At 42.6% G+C, this 21102-nt stretch overlaps 1 protein-coding gene across 5 annotated transcripts in view; it reads right to left on the reverse strand.

The window, feature by feature from the left end:
- LOC147104952 (breakpoint cluster region protein) overlaps nucleotides 1-21102 on the reverse strand; it is an 859255-nt gene that overhangs the window by 323815 nt on the left and 514338 nt on the right. For all 5 annotated transcript variants that reach the window (XM_085962106.1, XM_085962101.1, XM_085962100.1 and 2 more), the window contains 4 exons: nucleotides 16248-16355; nucleotides 14190-14250; nucleotides 12277-12329; nucleotides 9365-9505 (listed from right to left, as the gene is read on the reverse strand). In XM_085962106.1, coding sequence (XP_085818232.1) covers nucleotides 9365-9505; nucleotides 12277-12329; nucleotides 14190-14250; nucleotides 16248-16355 — 363 coding nt within the window. The remainder of the gene's footprint in view (nucleotides 1-9364; nucleotides 9506-12276; nucleotides 12330-14189; nucleotides 14251-16247; nucleotides 16356-21102) is intronic.

Below are 21102 nucleotides of genomic sequence, written 5' to 3' on the forward strand. Positions count from 1 at the left end.
CTTCCTCACTACCTTGGAACTATGGTCCTTGACCTCCAGCCAAGCTTTTCAGTTTAAAAGAGTTCTTACAGAAATATTGTTATGCGAGAATCGGTACAGCAAGCACTTATTTTTTGATTGAACTGATTGGCCGGGAATTTCCTCCAACAATAATATTGGCGACAAACACCACAAGATGGGCAGCTTTGCGACCCGATCCTCCAGTGGCAAATTTATACCAGGATTTATTGGAGAACTGATCAGCATAGCGGTGAATCAGAAGCGGCGCAGCTAACACACTGATTTCAGGGGACGTGCTTCCGAGCAATAGAGTGACAAATGGAGCTGCCAGGATGTGTCCAAAATTGCCACCAGGGCCCAGACTCTGAAGTCGAGCATGGAAGATCCGCCGTGGACTCCAAGAGTCTGATCAGGAAGAGAGACCAGGAAGCAGCCAAGAGATACCGAGAGGCCTATTGAACTACAGGGTGTGCGACTGGCTTTGCTCCAACAGGGAAAACGCATTCTACACTCCCTGGGGCAGTCTGGTTGTTGCTCCAGGGAGAATTGATAACAACTTGCATTTATGTAGCGCCTTTAACGTAGTAAAATGTCCCAAGGTGCTTCGCAGGTGCGTTATCAAATAAAATTTGGCAAGAGTCACATTTGGAAATATTCAGACAGATGACCAAAAGCTTGGTCAAAGAGATATGATTTAAGGAGCATATTAAAAGGAGTGAGAAATAGAGAGGCGGCGGTGTTCAGGAAAGGAATTCCAGAGCATAGGGCTGCGTGCTAGATGCTCCCCCGAGACAGTGTGCCCCTATGGCAGGGATATGGAGTGGAGCTATAGTAGGGGGTGATGCACAGCCAAATATAGAGGAAATAACAAGTCAGCCTGGAAGACAGAGCAAATATATAACGGCATAAGGGAGTATGGCAAGGCTGGATGGCATTTATTTTAATGCAAGTAAGGCAGATGAATTGAAGGTGTTGATGAACACATGGGAGTATGATATTGTTGCTATCACAGAGACATGGTTGAGGGAGGGGCAGGACTGGCAGCTCAATATTCCGGGGTATAGAATCTTCAGGCGAGACAGAGGGGGTGTAAAAGAGGTGGGGGTGTCGCAATATTAATCAAGGAGTCAATTAATGCTGTAAGGAGGGATGATATCTTAGCAGGTTCCTGTAATGAGGCCATATGGGTAGAACTTAAAAACAAAAAGGGGGCAAGCACTTTGCTGGAAGTGTACTATAGGCCCCCAACAGTCAGGGGGAGATAGAGGAACAGATATGTAGGCAAATCTCAGAGAAGTGTAGAAATATTAGGGTAATAGAAACATAGAAGATAGGAGCAGGAGTAGGCCATTCGGCCCCTCGAGCCTGCTCCACCATTCAATGTGATCATGGCTGATCATCCAAATTCAGTACCCGGTCCCTGCTTTCACCCCATACCCCTTGATAATAGTAGGGGATTTCAACTTCCCCAATATTAACTGGGATAGTCAGAGTGTGAATGGCTTAGAGGGTGTGGAATTCTTAAAGTGCATCCAGGAGAGCTTTTTGAGCCAGCATGTAGAAAGTCCTGCAAGAGAGGGGCCGGTACTGGACCTAATTCTAGGGAATGTAGTCGGGCAAGTGGTGGAAGTGTCAGTAGGAGAGCATTTTGGTGACAGTGATCATAATTCGGTGAGATTTAAGGTAGTCATGGAAAAGGACAAAGATGGACCGGAAATAAAGGTTCTAAATTGGGGGAAGGCCAATTTTAATATGATAAGGCAGGATCTGGCCAAAGTGGACTGGGATCAGCTACTTGTAGGAAAATCCACATCAGAGCAGTGGGAGTCTTTCAGAAAGGAAATAGAGAGAGTACAGCCCCAACATGTTCACTTAAAGGTCAAGGGTGGGACCAACAAGCCCAGGGAACCCTGGATGTCAAGGGATATACAAGAATGGATTAGGGAAAAAAAGGGAGGCTTTTGGCAGATACAAAGGATGAAAAACAGTGGAAACCCTAGAGGAGTATAGAAAGTGCAGGGGGGTACTTAAAAAAGAAATTAGGAGAGCAAAGAGGGGGCATGAAAAAACACTGGCGGGCAAAATAAAGGAAAAACCTACATGGCTCCTGATTAAGTAATACCTCAATTTTAATATCCTCTGGAATTCCCTCCCTAAATCTCTCTGCCTCTCTTTCCTCCTTTAAGGCACTCCTTAAATCCTACCTCTTTGACCAAGATCTGCCCCAATATCTAGGTGTCAAATTTTGTTTCATAACACTCCTGTGAAGCGCCTTGGGACATTTTACTAATAAAAAGCACTATATAAATGCAAGTTGTTGTTGGGTGGGTGGGTTCCTGAATGTGGCACGACATCACTACATATAAAAGGTAGGTGGGTACTGGGGGAAATGTGCCTTCCAGTCACGATGGTTGCCTGGAACTTGTTTCCTTGCCTTCAGGAGTCAGAGAAGAATTTCCATACATTAGCCTAGGACTTTTTTTCGCCTCCCAGGAGATTGTGTGCCTGGCTGGTGGGGGCGGGGGGTTGTATATGGGGTGTGATGGTGTTCATAAATTACACCAATTACACCATGACAGTACGGGACTAGCTGGTTGGAACAACTGGAGTTCTCCTGTCTGCTGCTTTCGTAAGTCAGACTGGCATTGAACCTGGGACCTTCCTGGTATACATGGCTCAGCTACTTGCCTACTCCGTCGCTCTCCATTATGCTGGGGAGGCCGGGGGAGCTAGAAGCCTGTATTTCTTCAGTTTTACTAAAACTTACTTTTCAAACACTATCTAAATCAGGTCAGTTTCACATAAAATTTCAGACTGAGTAATTTCTACATCTGTTGTCACAGTGTAAAACCATATTTCCAAAGTTATTATGGATACATTTAAACTTTACAAACCTTTAGGGGGAAAAATTCAGTTGCTTTGCTCCGGTAGTGCCCCAGACCGGATACTGAGTGGCGCCCCCTGCCTTACCGCCTGCCGCTAGCAACGACAGGTTGAGGGGAGCGTTTTGCAGTCGGGAGAGACTGGGGGAGCGCTATTTAAAGGCGACCGCTTCCTGCCTTTTTTGTCGGCGACATTTTTGCACTGCGCATTCTGAGAGAGACTTCTGGAGAGATCCAACGCTGTGTGAAGGAGTTTTGGGTACTGAGCAGCACTTTGCAGGTTCATTTTGATTTGACCTTCCTTGCATCGATTTAGAAGAGACTATGGGGGCTGCACTCTCAGCACTTTCCCTGGGCCTCGCCATTGTTCTTCCCAGCAGATTTGATGTACAGGTCTCTCCAGGCCGAGATTCAAGGCTGCAATGAGCAGGGTGTGGATGGAGAGCAAGATCGACCCTCCCCTTTAAGAACTGGCCGGCGCCAGTGTGTCTGTGTTCCATTGCTGACTGACATCACATGAGCTTCGCCCGCGCTCTGAGGTAGCGCCTCGCTCCTCAGCGTTAGCGCCTTAAGACAGGTGTGTAGCGCCTGATTTAGCACTCCAATCACCTCCTGGGGCGATAGAAGCCAAGTTTGCAGTCGGAGGCGATAATTAGCGCCAGGCACTAAACTTTCCACCCGGCCGATAATTGCGCCCCAAACAGGACGATACTGAATTTCTTCCCCTTAATTTCTAATATCCTATAATTGAAGCACAAGGCTATTATTTCTGTCTATTTTAGCTTCATCCACCTTAGCACAATAATTTGGTAGACTGGCACTTTATTCAGAAAAATATTTTATTTAATGAAGCCCTAACCCTATCCTCACAAAAGAGAGGGACGATGCAGACATTGTAGTTAAGGAGGTGGAGTGTGAAATATTGAATGAGATAAACATAATGAGAGAGGAAGTATTAAGGGGTTTAGCATCTTTGAAAGTAAATAAATCGCCAGGCTCGGATGAAATGTACCCAGGCTGTTCAGAGAAGCAAGGGAGGAAATAGCGGAGACTCTGACCATCATTTTCCAATCCTCTCTGGCTACAGATGCGGTGCCGGAGGACTGGAGGATGCTAACGTCGTACCGTTGTTCAAAAAGGGAGAAAGGGATAGACCGAGTAATTACAAGCCAGTCAGCCTAACCTCGGTGGTGGGAAAATTGTTGGAAAAAATTCTGAGGGACAGGATAAATCATTTAGAAAGGCACGGATTAATCAAGGACAGTCAGCATGGATTTGTTAAGGGAATGTAGTCTCTGACTAACTTGATTGAATGTTTTGAGGGCGTAACAAGGAGGGTCGATGAGGGTAGTGCATTTGATGTAGTCACATGGATTTTAGAAAGACTTTTGACAAGGTTCCACATGGCAGACTGGTCAGAAAAGTAAAAGCCCATGGGATCCAGGGCAAAGTGGCAAGTTGGATCCAAAATTGGCTCAGTAGCTGGAAGCAAAGGGTAATGGTCGACGGATAGTTTTGTGACTGGAAACAGGGGTTCTGCAGGGCTCAGTACTAGGTCTCCTGCTTTTTGAGGTATACATCATTGATTTAAACTTCAAAGAAGGAGGCATGATTAAGAAGTTTGCAGATGATACAAAAATTGGCCGTGTGGTTGATAGTGAGGAAAAAAGCTGTCGTCTGCAGGAAGATATCAATGGACTGGTCAGGTGCGCAGAAAAGTAGCAAATGGAATTCAATCCGGAGAAGTGTGAGGTAATACATTTGTGGAGGGCTAACAAGGCAAGGGAATACACAATAAATGGTAGGGAACTGAGAAGTGTTGAGGAACAGAGGGACCTCGGAGTGCATGTCCACAGATCCCCGAAGGAAGCAGGACAGATAGATAAGGTAGTTAAGAAGGCACATGGGATACTTTCCTTTATTAACCAATGCATAGAATATAAGAGCAGGGAGGCTATGCTTGAACTGTACAAAACACTAGTTAGGCCACAGCTAGAGTACTGTGTACAGTTCTGGTCACCACATTACAGGAAAGATGTGATTGCACTAGAGAGGATACAGAGGAGATTTACGAGGATGTTGCCAGGACTGGAGAATTTTAGCTATGAGGAAGACTGGATAGGTTGGGGTTATTTTCTTTGGAACAGAGGAGGCTGAGGGGAGACTTGATTGAGGTGTATATAATTATGAGCGGCCTTGATAGAGTGGATAGGAAGGACCTATTTCCCCTAGCAGAGAGGTCAATAACTAGGGGGCATAGATTTAAAGTAATTGGTAGAAGGATTAGAGGGGAGTTGAGGAGAACTTTTTTTAACCCAGAGGGTGGTGGGGGTCTGGAACTCACTGCCTGAAACGCTCATCACATTTAAAAAATACTTGGATATGCACTTGAAGTGCCGTAACCTACAGGGCTACGGACCAAGAGCTGGAAAGTGGGATTAGGCTGGATACCTCTTTTTCTGCCGGCACTGGCACGATGGGCCGAATGGCCTCCTTCTGTGCTGTAAATTTCTATGATTCTTTGAAACCCTCAAGAGGTTTAATCTAGGTGCATGCTTAAAAAAAAGCAAAGTAGAATTTTATCTCAGAGGGAACGAATTCCAGTAACAATCCAAATGTTTTGTCATTTTGTATAAACTTCCTGCGATGAATCACTACCAGATTAAAGAACAATGGGAAATGTCTCCCACACTGCCCAACCTGACCTCTGTCATCATTTCCCCATATCAAGTCCCAAGTAGTGACTCAGCAAGTTTTCTCCCAGACAAACGCTAGTTTTCAGCATATTACTTCTCATATTAACCATATTTTCTGGTGAAAGGGGAATATTTACCATGTTGAGGGGGCAGTGTGTAGAACAGCAGCACAATGGGTTTTTAAACACAAAGCCATGTTTAAAACACAACCGACAAACCAGTGACATTAAATTATCAGCACAAGGAAAAAGTTTCCCAACAACTTTATAGGGTGACAATGCCTTGTTGAAGTTATTTCTTAAGCTAAGATGCCACACTACTGAACTCCAATATACCCCATGTAGTCATAGGATATGGGTTAATGTGCTCGTGAACTTCTGCCACTCAAAGAGTCCTATTTATAGAGCAATTCTTGTGCACTTTATTGGCAAAATATTGGCAGAGCTTTGAGACAGGTGAATTGCCACCTTTCTTGCAAGGGAGCAATGTGTGTTCAGCTAATTCCAAAGAGAAGAAGGGAAATGTAAATATCGTAAAACAACAGTGGGAGGAGTGAGGAGAAACGGTTCCTTCTGAAGCTGTTACATACAATTCGGCCCAACTAACCTGTGCCAGTGTCTATGCTCCACACTAGCCTCCTCCCTCCCTACTTTATCTAACCCTATTTGCACATCCTTCTCGTCTTTTCTCTTTTTTTCAGCTAATGACTCAAAACCAGTCCATGTTGCAGAGTCCTGGTCATCTCATGTCTCAAAAGAGGTAGGATTTATTAATATATGGTTTAGTTACATGATGGAAGTGCTCAGTGGGCTTGATGAATAGCTGACAGCTATGCAGTCACGTTAAGTGTTAAATTCCAGCTCTGGAATATTTCTCCCATGCCTGTGTGCTCAACAAATCTGACAAAAATTGCTCAACAAAAATTAAAGAACTTTTTGGATTATTTATTTGGTGAGTCAAGGAGAAGGTAACTATGGAGAGGGCAGGCGGGGTTACATTTATTTGCAAAGAACTGTAATCCCTCTAAACTTAGGCAAGTTAAAAAAATTGTCCTTTGAGAAGATATATAAACATATAAGACTTTACGTCTCCTGCAGCCATTTTGGATCTCTGCAGTCATCCGATACAGAAGTCGGCAGTGAGTAACTCTAGAGGGAATACTACAACAACTTTCCTCCCATTCTGCCTGCTGGTTGGGAAGCATCCAGGCCAGGAAACATCCAGAATATGAACAGACGCTGACTTGCATTTACATCCTACTGGATCTCTCAGGTGGAAGCAGGGAGCCGATCAGCTGACTCGAGGTGTGGTAGTGTTACAAGGAAGAGGCGGAGAAGGATGAGGTACAGAAATGACACTAAAATTAATGGGGGTAGGTGAGAGCATAAAATACCGCCCGCCCCGCCCATCCATTCACAAGCTCCGAGATGATTCATTCAGATATAATATGAAGCTTGGCTAAACAGATCATTCTAACTCAGTCTGTACTGGAAGTAGATGCTGGCTGGCTGGCTTGAAACTGAGAGGATAAGTTCACATAATGATCTGGTTATTGAAGCATTTAATTGCAGGTATGATTTATATGCAACAGCTCAATGTAGTTTGCATGGAAATTGTGACATTTTCTCAGCTGATGCATTCTGCTATGAGCAGCCTTAAGCAAAAAAAAAGGCACAATGACCCGATGCTAAAGTGTCCCCTGCAGTACCCCTCGCTGAGCAATCTTAACACTACAAGTGGGCTGTGTAGTTGACCCAGGTCAGATTCAGACTGCTTATCAGGGCAAGTCTGAAGGCAGCAAAACTAGGTCCCTCTGTTATCTACTGCAAACAAATACATAAGGTTGAAATACACAAAATATCAGATCGGTAACATTGTATTGATCATTCTCAGCTTCAAAAGGATATTTCAATAGAATGTGGTCAACTGGTGAAATACTCTATGCCCATTACCAGGAATTGAATTGAAAACTGTTCCAGAGTTTTAATTGATCAATCACATATGCGTGTGTTATATTTTAGATGTTATACTACGCCACAGTTGAGGACTGAATTAAAAATCTCCCATCAAACTAAGCAGCTGTCATGATAGCTCAGTGGTCAATGCACTGCCTGTGTGGTATGGAGTCATACAGACCAGAAAGTCCAAAGCACAATCACAGTCTGTGATGAGTTAGCTGATCAGACAGTGCAGCCGTTGGGATACTACATTGCCTTGAGAGCTACTCAAGAAAAAAAGAATGGCCGAGTTGCCTTACTTGCTATCCAACAAGTCCTGTTGCACTATTTGCATTCATGAGTGTCGGCCGATGATGATCCATGACAGGAACTGCCCCATCACCAATGAATATCTTGCCAACACTCACTGTCCAGGCTTACATATGGAAAATGGCCACTTGGGTGAGATGTCAGGGAGTGCCCAATGGCACTGGAGCAATACCCAGCAAAAGTCAGAATTTTTACAGGGAGGAGGGGAGAGAAAATGGGAAATAAAGAAACAGCTGCAATTCTTTTGAATACCCCTACTCATCCATACCATAGATTTCCGGACTTATTTCTAAAATGCATAGCAACAGTGAAATGTGAAACTTTTCTTAAGTACAAGGAACACGGGTAATGTTCAAGATACCATCTTTAGAAGTCCGAGCACATCAACTATGAAACCAAAGAAAGGTGTGTTGCAACAGTTCACTATAACAAAAATGTTGAACATCTTCAAACTGTTCTCGAGTTATATTTCCCTTCTCATCTTTACAGTAACCAGGTGGAGGACCATACACAGATACAGCTGTATCCCTTTCCCCATACTCCCTTTATAGCTCTCTGCTATTCCCAGCTTACTCCTGGATGCAGCCTGTACCCAGTGGAAGGGACAATGTATAACAAAACTGGAGAGATGCAGTAACATCGCCTTAAAGTTATACACATATAGAACTTTAATATTCTGGCAGAAATATTTTTTCCTGAATACACAATCAGATTTTAGTGTGATTTGTTAAAGGTTTGGCAGCCAAGATAGATGGTCATAAGCACCATTTGTGTTAGAGATAAGATGTTGATGTTTATAGCACCAGTGGTTGCATGTACAGATTATATAAATAAACTAAACTGTAAAGGAATGTCAAAAGTCAACCACCAAACAGAATATCACACATGCAACCCTTACAGTCAGTACAGCAGACTTGTAAACACACATGACAAAGATTTCTTTCTGTGAGAAAGGTACAAATCAGTTTGGGTTCAACATATCCTCACTGGATTCCATTTATATCGGCTATATTAACTTTATTTAGCTTTGTGGCTGAGAGAGATGGATGATGTTTTAAGAACAGTAGTAAACGGCATGTACCCGAACCGTATAAAAGCTAATTTAATAAATACAGTCTACTACTGATAATTCAAAGTTGTTTTAACAAAAAAATCAAATTATCCAGTAATTCAAATTAACTGACTTAACATTCTGTGTATACCGCAGTCCAAATCACCATATCATCTATTCATTAGAAGTATGTATTTCCTACATTACAACAGTGACCACACTTCAAAACTACTTCATTGGCTGTAAAGCGCTTTGGGGCATCTGGTGGTCATGAAAGGCGCTATATAAATGCAAGTCTTTCTTTTTTTTCTTTATTATGTATTGAAAAATGTCAAATAAGAGGTTACGATGTACCTTTTATAAGATAACAAGGGAAAACATGGGAGCAATTGCATTTAGTTATCAAAACAAAGTCACCAGAATGAGCTACAGATTGACATATACTTGCAGGTTGACAGAGAAACTCACCTCGCCTTTCTTTACAGTCATAGACTGTCTCCTGGGAGTGATCTCTTCATTAATGCTGGACAGGAAGTTCTGTGAAATACGGAGAGCATCTTGCAGCAAAGGATGATCTGGGTGATTGACCGGTGTGTGTTTTAACAAATCCTACAGGAACATGAGATAGTCATTCAGATTGCAGCTAGGAACAGGATCAAAAGACAGCTGCATTTCTGCTGACACATAAGCCAATCCCATTGAGATCCGATGTACATCTCACTAAAATTACCATGAGAATATTTCAAGATACCTTATTTATATCGACAGTCAGTACTGCAACCTAGGTGCAGAATGGGGTCTAGGTGGCTGAAGACATGGGTGCCAAAGGTGGGGCAAAGGGAGGGGGGATGCATAAGAAGCCAGAGTTAGAGGAATAGAGAGTTCGAGGGGAGGGGCTGTACAGCTGGAGGAAGTTGCAGAGATAGGGAGGGGCAAGGCCATGAAGGGATTTAAATACAAGGATGAGAATTTTAAATGAGGTGTTGGGGGAACAGGGAGGCAGGAGCTAATATAGATCAATGAGGACAGGGGTGATGTGTGAGCGGAACTTAATGCGGGATAGGATACTGGCAACAGAGTTTTGGATGAATTGAAGTTTACAGGGGGTGGAACATTGGAGGCCGGCCAAGAGAGCATTGGGGTAATCAAATCTGGAGGTGACAAAGGCATGGATGAGGGTTTCAACAGCAGATGGACTGAGGTAGGGGCGGAAAATGACAATGTTATGGAGGTGGAAGTAAAGAGTCTTTGCAATGGAGAGGATAGGCGGTTGGAAGCTCAGCTCAGCTTGGGGTTGAAAAGGATGCCAAGGTTGTGAAGAGACTGGTCCCGCCTGAGGCAGTGGCTGGGGAGGGGGATGGAATTGGTGGCAAGGGTGCAGAGTTTGTTGCAGGGGCCAAAGATGACAGCCTTGGTCTTCCCAATGTTTAACTCTTTAAAAAAATAAATAATAAATAAATAAATAAATTACATGTCACCCAAGACTGAATGTTGTACAAGCAGTTTGAGAACAGAGATAGTGAAGGGGTGAGGAGGTAGAGCATGTGGAAACTGACCCCTGTTTATAAATGATGTCACCAAGGAACAGCACGTGGATGAGGAAGAGGGGGGCCAAGGATATTTCCTTGGGGGCTCTGTACATAACTGTGTGGGGACAAGGAGAGGAGCCAATGCTGGAGCTACTCTGGCTGAGATTGGATAGGTAAGTGTGCACAAAGGGTAGTCTCACCGAGCTCGATTACGGAGCATGCAATGTATACATTAAAACTGTGTGGGTACAGATAACCAAGATTTTAGATTTTGATTTCTGTAGTTCCAATAAGAGTTAATGTGTGGTGCACATGAAGCTTGTTGAGCTTTGTTATACGGTAATAGGTTAATTGCACAGAACATCAGGCACACGTTCCTGTGAGATGGTTAATATCTCCATCAACAGACACTATAAATTGATATAGTGCCTCACCATTGCCTAATCCAAATTTACTGCAGGAGTTTTCAATGATTATTTTGACCTGGAGGAGGAAGTCCCTGCCTCTTTGCACTCTCATTGTCTATATTTTATAAAAATTTTGAGAAAAAGAAATCAGCAGCTTGATCATTCTTTCTTTCAGCTGGAAACAAATGGTTACCCACAGATTGGAGTGTAAAAATGAAAAGGTTAGAAATAGCTCTTCAGTAGTGTGGTCTTACAGTAAAGGTGCATTTACACTACAGTTGTAGCATTGGTGTAAATCAATTTAGTTTCACATCAATGTTAAAAAGTTGTAAGAGTGAAGCAGACTGAGACATATAGAAACATAGAAGATAGGAGCAGGAGTAGGCCATTTGGCCCCTCGAGCCTACTCCGCCATTCAATGCGATCATGGCTGATCATCCAAATTCAGTACCCTGTCCCTGCTTTCTCGCCATATCCCTTGATCCCCTTAGCCTTAAGAAATAGATCTAACTCCTTCTTGAATATATTTAATGATGGCGGGGAGTCCAGAACTAGGGGTCACAGTCTAAGGATAAGGGGCAAGCCATTTAGGACTGAGATGAGGAGGAATTTCTTCACCCAGAGAGTGGTGAACTTGTGAAATTCTCTACCACAGAAAGCAGTTGAGGCCAATTCATCGCCCAGGGAAGGATTACTTGCACATGACTCACGGCGCACTAATTTCCAATAGAAAACTGAAGCAACATTGCAAATCTCAGCACGTGCCTGTCTCACTCTTACTGTCTCTCTGACATCACTCCTGAACAGCCTAGCTCTAACTTTGAGGTTATCTCCCCTTGTTCTGGACTCCCGCACCAGTGGAAATGGTTTCTCTATATCTACCCTATCGAATCCTTTCACCATTTTAAACATCTCGATTAGATCACCCCTCGAGTGAATACAAGCCTAGTCTATGCAACCTGTCCTCATAATTTAACCCTCTAAGCCCTGGTATCATTCTGGTGAGCCTGTGCCGCACCCCTTCCAAGGACAATATATCCTTCCTGAGGTGTGGTGCCCAAAATTGAACACAGTGCTCCAGATGGGGTCTGACCAAGGTTCTATATAACTGAAGGATCAGTTCCTCTCCTTTATATTAATAACTAATTAACTATATACAAAGATCCAGAACTCCAACAAGAATGCTTTCAAAGATTCTATTTTACTAGAAAGCATTCTAGTGTACAAGTTCTTACTATCCATCAGTATCTGGCTATCATAACCCCATGAACAGTTGTGGTGCCTGATCATTACACATACATTTGTTCAAAATTATTTCAGTTCACAATAGTACTCTTGCTATAAATGATATCACTGACTGCAAATGAAGAGCACTGGAAATAATGTGAAGTGATGACATGGATTAATATATTAGCAATTTATTGTACGGCACTGCTACACTTACATGAAGAACAAGTGTGCTTCGGGTGACCCGGTCAACAGGTTTATATAGAAGAGCTGGAGAAAAAGAGAAGAGTGAAAGAAGCAAGATATTAGACATGGACAACACTTGAGAAAAAATAAACACACTTAACATACAAATCTATTTTACTCAGCACTTCCAGTTTTCTTCAATATATAGTTTTCCAATTTTCTCCACTCCTGGTGCTGAGGTACCATTCCACAGACATTGGTAACCCTCTGGTACCTTGCCCAAGTGGCCATTCTTCACGCATGAGCCTAGACAATGAGTGTTGGCAGGTTATCTGACTGCGGAGGGCATCGCAGCCAAACTCACTGCTGTCTTCATCCAGTAGCCACATGCACATATTTTCCAGTACTGAACAGTGATCGGAAGCAGGAATACTGGCAAACTGCAGTGCAGTCTGAAGTAAGTGAAAGTGTAAAAGAGATGATAGCAACACAGATCGTGAACACATCCAGTGACTGGTACTATAGTATTTTTTTCCCCACACTGGGATACAAGAAATGTATATTGTTGAGCAGGAAGTTATCCACAGTGTTTATTTTCTTATCTGACTCATTTCTGTAGTTCACTCTTTGAGGGTTAGAAGATTTGAGGGAATCAAGTAGGACAGCACCTCCAACTGTGGGTTTCAAGATGCTTCCAATGACAAAAATCAAATTTAATAATCATTACTTTCAAGTGTTAGAAACTAGGGGTGCCTAAAAATGTATATGGCTACATGAATAATACTGTTTTTAAATGATAAGTTTCGTTTTCCTGGAAAGCTTGCATTAGAATTTGAGACAGTCTTTTTAATCAGTTAGATTAGGTGAAACATAAACATTCCACACAGGGGCCCATAGGATGGCCCTACCAGGCTAGTTATCTGTTGCTTGTAAGTTAGGGTTTTGACTTTGTTAATGTATCTTTAATTTGGCCAGTAAAGGCCCAACCTATGTTTCTTCCATTATTACTAATAACCATATTATAATCTCCACAGATAGAATTTGGAGTTTGTTTAGCAGAACTGCTTGTGAAGATAATTAAAAGTTAATTAGGAAAAGACATAGAATGAAAGGAATTTGAGGAGGCTAAGGTATCCATCTCAGAATGGGCCATTTGTTAGATGAAGGTGAGATAGCCCAAGCAGCTGCAAGTTGCTATGTATTTTTGAAAGGGGAAAAAGTGTAAAGCAACAGCTATTGAACACTGAAAGCAACTCGAAGCCATAATTCATGGGAATGTAAAATTGTCAGAGAAAAGTTCACAGCAGAAAAAGGGAGTAAATCATAGACCTTACTTGTGAAGGTCAGAATGGTGAGATAGCGACTGGTTAATGTGTGACAGCTCTGACTGGGGCCTTGTACTTGCTGGGTTAAGGAGGGAGAGAGTAAAAAGAGATAAGATGGATTCCAATGGAGGAACCTTCAAAATGTAAAAACAAGGATGAAGTAATGAGACCCTCTTTTGGGGAGGGCTTTCATTCAAGCACCAAGACAAAGAACTTGAGCTGTTATTTGTTGATGAAGTTTTGGAGGAACCTCTATAGGTTAAATGGTCTCGTCAATAACTTGGCCTCAGGCCCACCCCTAAAAAGAGAATAAAAAGTGACACAGACTGTGGAAGGGAGAGCCAAAGAGAGAGAGAGAGAGAGAGAGAGAGAGAGACTAGAAGCCAGAGAACTGTTCACGCATGCCAGCCGTCTGTCTGATCAGGTCCGGTACAAGCCGCTTGTCATGGTCGTATGTTTTTGCTGTATTACTAGTGTGTTATATTCCGTCCTAAACTCTGATTAAACACAATATACCCCCCATATTGGTTTGCACTCGATCCTGTTTACCAGAGATACGTGAATCTCTACACAAGTTAGTTATCCACTTGTTTTTCTTAGAAAATCTGGAATGCCCTACCTTCCAGAGAGTTCTTTGTGTTTTGATCTTTTAAGTCTTTCGTACTCCTGACCTTTAAATTCTGAAACAAAAATAAGGACATGCTTTTAACAATTAGATGGAAAAGCACTAGAAGATGGGTAGCGTTGATGTTAGAAGGAAAGATGGCAACCACAACTGGGAAAGTTAACAGCAATGGGTGAAAAGGGTGAAATAATCAACACCACACAATTTAAATGACGAGTTAATCTTTCAAGGCATTACTCACAGAGAAAGAGAGACACGAAGATGCACTTCCAAAAACCATCACAGAAAAGCATATTTACTGTTTGTGGAGATCTCATAGCCAGCCTACAGCAGGTAACATACACACTACATAAATACCAGGCAATGGCCAGCTTGAACAAGAGAAAGCCCAGCCATCTCCTCCTGACCTTCAATGGCACCACCACTGCCAAGTTCGCCACCAGCAACACTGACCAGAAGCTGAACTGGACCAGCCATATCAACACTGTGGCTACAAGAGCAGGGCAGAATTGGGTTGCCAACTCTGGATGGACTATTCTGGGTGGTTTCAACAAATGACCTTGTGCCTCCAACTGTCCCACCCCCACCCTCCTGCCATTGGTTGTCCGATACGTCCATCTTGCAGCACACTACCGTTCCACACCAATTGCAAAGTGAACAGACTCTTTGCTCCCCAATGGATGATTCTTAACCATCAGTCAAAGAGCCCGTTTCCCATCCTCAATATTTTTATAACTAACAAACAAAAGTGTTCAAGCAAAATGAAAAAAACTGGTTGCTTTCAGCAGTGTCTGGGAGATTAATCTTTAATTCCTGGAGACTTCATGACAATCCTGGAGGTTTGGTTACTTTAGAGCAGAGGCCAAATACTCTGTGACAAATGGCTCACCTCATGACTCCTCTCAGTTTATCCACCACTCCACAAGGCTCATTTCAATAGCATTATGCAATACTCACTACTCACTTGGATAAGTGCAGCCTGGAAACTCGACAGAGTAGTTACTTAACTGGTGCCCCAGGCTCAATATCCACGCCCCCCTCCTCCATCACTGGCATAGTTTGGGTGCAGTATGTTCTATATCTACATACTGCACCGCAGCAACTCACCAAGGTTATTCTGACAACACCTCACTTCCCTGCAATCTCTACCACTGAGTAGCACAACCGGAGCAATGCCGTGGGAACACCATCACCTCCAAGTCACACACGACCCTGACTTGGACATATATTGCCATGTGTTTATCGTTGTTGAGTCCAAATTTTGGAATTCCATACCGAACACCATTGTGGGAGCACTATCACCACAAGGAAAAGGTCCAACAACACCTAATCAAGATAACTAGGGATAGGTACTAAATGCAGCCTTACCAGCAGCCCGCAGCCCAAGAACAAATAAAAAAGTTATAAGCCAGTATGCCAGACCTGAGATGCACCCCTCCTGCGAAGTGTCAACATGTCTTCCACCTTCCCTCACAGTGACAGTGATCAGGAATCCACCAGTGAGCCAAACTCCATATTTCACATTCCCTCCCCATTCTGCAAAACTTCAAGCTAAAGAATATTTAGAAATTATGAAGCATTTTGATAGGATGAATGGGGAAAGACCATTTCCTTTGGTTAGCAAGTCAGTTGGGGGGGGGTCGTCAACTTTAGTCGTCACTAAGAGAATCAGAGAAGAGTTTAGGATACATTTATTTATGTCGATGGTTTTGTACTATGGAATGTTTTGCCTGAGGGAGTCAGACGTATTGTATTATTTCAGGAAAAGTGGATAAATATTTGGCGAATGGGTAGCGAGCAGGGCAGTGGGATTAGTTTTGGATTGCTCTACCAAAGAGCCAGCATTGACATAATAGGTTGAATGGTTTTATTCTGTGCTAGAAACTTCTATATGTTCTCCTCCATCTCAGTCACCCTCTCTTCTCTCAAAGGCACTGTCCCAAGCTGATGTACAATTCGTGCACCCCTCACCTAAGTGGCCATTTTTGTTTTGTGTGCTTAAATGGCCTAAATTGCAATTAATATTTGTCTAAAATTAGTTGAAGATAATACCTCTGATATTTCAGAAAACTGTGTGTTGGCTTGACAGCACTTCTCTGCTGTCTCTACGGCAACTTCATAGTTATCCACAAACGCTCTGTAGACCCCAAGCTGGCTGGCCTAGAACAAAAAAATCACAATAAATTAACACAAGTTGTTCACAATTTAAAAAAAATTCTATTTACCAGTTATTTAGGACATCTCAAAGCATTTTACAGTCAATTAATTTCTTCTGAAATGCAATCACTGCTGTAATGTGGCAGCTAATGTATGCATCTCAAGATCCCATAAACAGTAAATAGTAAATGAGATGATTGACCAGTTAATCTGCCTTGGTGGTGTCGGTTGAAGAATAAATGTTGGCCCAGGTGAGCTCTCCAATAAAGTGCCATGGGATCGCTTATGCCCACCTAAACAGATTGACATGGTTTAACATTATATCCGAAAGATGGCATCTCCAGCAAGGCAGCACTCCTCACTGCTGGACTGAATTGTCAGCCAAGATGACCACCACCAAAACTTGCTACACAATAGTTAGGTTATTGGTAAGGAACCTGCCACATCCCTTAGAAATTAAGCATCACTAGTGTTGAAAGGAATTTTAAAAAGAGCTTTTGATGGGCAGCTTAGTCTGCGACGTGGACATTTTGGGGGAGGGGTATGCGCAACAGAATCAAGTAACTCGTGGATTACGATAGCAAAATACTGCAGATGCTGGAAATCCAAAATAATCTCCCGCACTTCTGCCCTCACCCCTGCCCCTCCCTCCCGGAACCACGATAGGGTTCCCCTTGTCCTCAACTTTCACCCCACCAGCCTCCACATTCAACGGATCATCCTCCGCCATTTCCGCCACCTCCAAAGTGATCCCACCACCAAACGTATCTTCCCCTCCCCTCCCCTTTCAGCATTCCGTAGGGACCGCTCCCTCCGAGACACCCTAGTCCACTCCTCTATCACCCCCAGCACCCCTTCCCCTGGCACCTTCCCGTGCAAGCGCAGGAGATGCAATACCTGCCCTTATACCTCCCCCCTTCCCACTGTCCAGGGTCCCAAACACCCCTTCCAGGTGAAACAGCGATTTACTTGTACTTCTTGCAATCTAGTATACTGTATTCGCTGCTCACGATGCGGTCTCCTCTACAGTGGGGAGACCAAACGCAGGTTGGGTGACCACTTTGCGGAACACCTCCGTTCAGTCCGTAAGGGGGACCCTGAGCTTCTGGTCGCCTGTCACTTTAATTCACCGCCCCATTCCCACTCAGACCTCACTGTACTCGGCCTCTTGCATTGTTCCACGGAAGCGCAACGTAAACTCGAGGAACAGCACCTCATCTTCCGATTAGGCACTTTACAGCCTTCCGGACTCAACATCGAGTTCAACAATTTCAGATCATAACCTCAGCCCCCATTACATTTTTGCTTATATTTTATCCCCCCCCCCTTTTTTTTCTCTCCCACATGACAGCTGTCTCCCATTCTGCCAGAACATTTCACACCTAATCTAGAGCCGTCTTTTGTCTCCACGAGTCCTATCACCATCTCATCTCATCTTGAATACCTCTTAATGTCTCTTCACTTCTTTTGTTCTCTCCCAGCCCTGCCTTTCGATCTATTTCATTTCCTTTCCAGTTTTGAAAAAGGGTTTGACCCAAAACGTCGACTCTATTTTCTCTCCACGGATGTTGCCTGGCCTGCTGAGTTTTTCCAGCATTTTCTGTTGTTAACTCGTGGATTACACTAGTTTTGTTAAAACGAGAATTTTATTTTGTCCCAATTTCTGGTTTTGAAAAACGGTTTTTCAGTTTCCAAAATATAGTATATAAAAAAACTTTCGACTACAGCATCACACGCTTCATACTACAAACTAGAATATATATATAAAAATTTTAAATCTTTGTTTTTACAATGTGCCAATCAAAAATACATCGTCATTTATCAGCAACTGGAATAGAAATAAAATGTACAGATATAAAGACAAGGACAGTGGCGGCAGGGGAGAGAGGGAAATTTAACAAAATATCAACACCATCACTCGTCATCCGAGGAGAAAATGATGGCACGTATACTCCCTCAGACAGAACCTAGTATAGTTAGGATAGTTGCTGCTCACTGTTTAATCTTTCTTTTGAATATGTCTCTGTTAAACACTTTCGGATATTTTTCTATGTTCTAGGTGTTATATAAATCCAGAGTTAACATTTCAGGTCTGTGACCCTTCGTGTCACAGACCTGAAACGTTAACTCTGTTTTTCTCTCTCCACGGATGCTGCCTGACCTGCTGAGTGTTTCCAGCATTTTCTGTTGTTATTTCAGATTTCCAGCATCCGCAGTATTTTGCTTTTGTGTTATATGAATCCAAGTTGTTGCTGTTCTGCAGAGAAACAACAGTATAAAATTGCACAATCTGCTATTAATTATCTCATCTTTACTTGCTGAAAATGAGGATTTATCTAACAAGAGGAGAAGCATAAAGTTTCTCCGTGTAATTGGTTTGCAGTAGTGCTTAGAAAAATTCCATTCTTACTAGCCAAAGATGTACCTGTACGAATAAAAAGAATTCTAACTTAGGTTCTTAGTTGGCAAATCTATTCAAGAGCACAAAACCTGCACGATCAACAAAGTAACACTCCCTGCAATGTGCCAGTGGGTAAATGCAAGATGGCAGTGATCTATACAGTCCAGGACTGTACTGAGTTCAGTCCCGGGTCTGTGCTTTCGCAGTTGGAGCGACAAGTGGAGCACCACATCTAGCCTCATCATTCCACAGTTACAATGTACTGTAAAAACAAACTGGATGTCTTTTCTGCTCACGGCTGAGAAACAAGGCAATCATTGAGGAAATCAATAGAAGTACCAATATCTTCACAGGCAGGTCAGAGAAGGGGAAGGTTAGAGTTAAGAGGGTCCTAGTAAAAGAATTGGGTGTATTTATTTCCAAGAATTGAAATTTCAAGCGAAGGGGATTTGGGTTGTTGAGGGTTTATGTATGGTAGGGAGATAAGAAATGGTCAGAGAGATCTTGAGGTCCTAGTTGAGCCCCATTTTATCAAAAGATTGAGGGAGTGGCCATGTGTGTTGGTAAGGAGTCAATGTGAAGAGTGAGGTTAAGGAAAGTGAAAAGGGCAAGAAAGTCAGTGGAAGTGGAGGTGGTGAGTTTAGATGCATGGCATTTACCCATCCTGCCTGGGAAAGGCACAAAATAGACTGAAAAAACAGGACAGCAAGTGCTCAAACAAGTAGCAGAGTAAGTTTCAGGCAGGAGAAGGCCGTTGGTCCATCGAGCCCACCGATGCTTTGGTGCACTTCTAATCACCCTGAATCCCATTTGTTGACAATAACCGGTCTAGTTCTTTCTTGAAACACATCAAGGTTTCTTGTTCCACCACCCATGCCAGTAACCACCCTATTAGCAAAAATGTTATTCCTGCCTTTCCTATTTTCTTTTGTTGTCCTTAATTTGTAAATATCACTCCTCTGCTTAAATGCTATACATGGCAGAAGAACTTACTTCAATCAAATGTGTCAAAACCTTTAAACACCTCGATCATATCCCCTCTCAGTCTTCTCTTTTCAAGAGAGAAAAGACCCAAGGTAGTCAATCCCTTAAATTCTGGTATCAACTGTGTAGCCCCCTCTGTACCACCTCCAATAGCTAAATATCCTTTTTGAAATAGGGAGACCAAAACTACACGCAGTACTCCAGATGTGATTTCACCAGAGCCATATACAGTTTTAAAATGACCTCTCTGGATTTATAAGTTATACTCCCTGTTGTGCATCCCAACATTCTGTTTGCTTTTTAACAGATTGAGAACATTGTGCTGATAGTTTACTGTCTTGTCCACTAAAACCTCAAGATCTCTCTCCTGCTCCGGGATATCTCATATACATTATAATTTAGCACATAATCCAAATCAACTTTCCTCTGCCAAATCTCATCTTACATTTCCCTGCATTAATCTGCATCTGCTATTTTTCCACTCAGCGATAAGGATCTTGACAAGCTTTTTGAAATTGTGCATATTGATATTCATCATTTGCCACTGCTCCCAATCTGGTATCATCTGCAAATTTGTACACAATTCCTTCCTCTAAATCATTTATAAAAATTATAAACAACAGTGGCCAAATAAATTACTAGGAATAAGAGACTCTGAGGATCAAAGTTTTGTAAAGTAAATGGTAAATAGTATTAGAAATGTCTGTGATGCTATATATATCAGTAACATATATAATATTTATCTCAAATCAGTTATGCGATATATTGATTCAGTAGATTGGCTGTATTACAGCTCTTGTCATGATTAAGTAGCAACAGCATTACAGCAAACGCTCCAGGTGCTGGACCACCCATAATCAATGGCACCAGATCTAGCAAGTTGGTGAACAGAACACATTTTACAAACAAGCCTAAATAGAATAAACCTTCAAAGCAGTTCACATTAAAGAGCTATTTTCAAGCACTAACTAATGCACCGTTACTGGTTTCCTGTGTCAGCTATTTATCAATTCTTATTTGCGAGCTTGAAACAGGAATATTGAGCAGTCTTTCTGATAAAGTTTGCATTTTTATACCAGCATCTGAAAAGCTTTTTCTGCTGAGGGGACAGTCTGCAAAGATTTTAAAAAGTCACTGCGTTATTTAACCAGAGGGCAACTGTGTAAATCAATGGTTAAAGGGCAATGTAACCCAAACTCATACCTGCTTGCACCAGTTAGACAAATTCTCGTAGGACGACACATCTCGACAGAACAAGATTTTTTTTAAAATCAGAGCTCTCCAGTACCTTTGCAAATAGCCATTCTTCATGCGAGCCTAAACAGTGTATATCATAAAGCTATTCGACTATAGAAGGCATCATCC

Source organism: Somniosus microcephalus, chromosome 19, assembly GCF_052327205.1.
Source record: "Somniosus microcephalus isolate GS21.2 chromosome 19, FLI_Smic_1.0, whole genome shotgun sequence".
Taxonomy (NCBI): domain Eukaryota; kingdom Metazoa; phylum Chordata; class Chondrichthyes; order Squaliformes; family Somniosidae; genus Somniosus; species Somniosus microcephalus.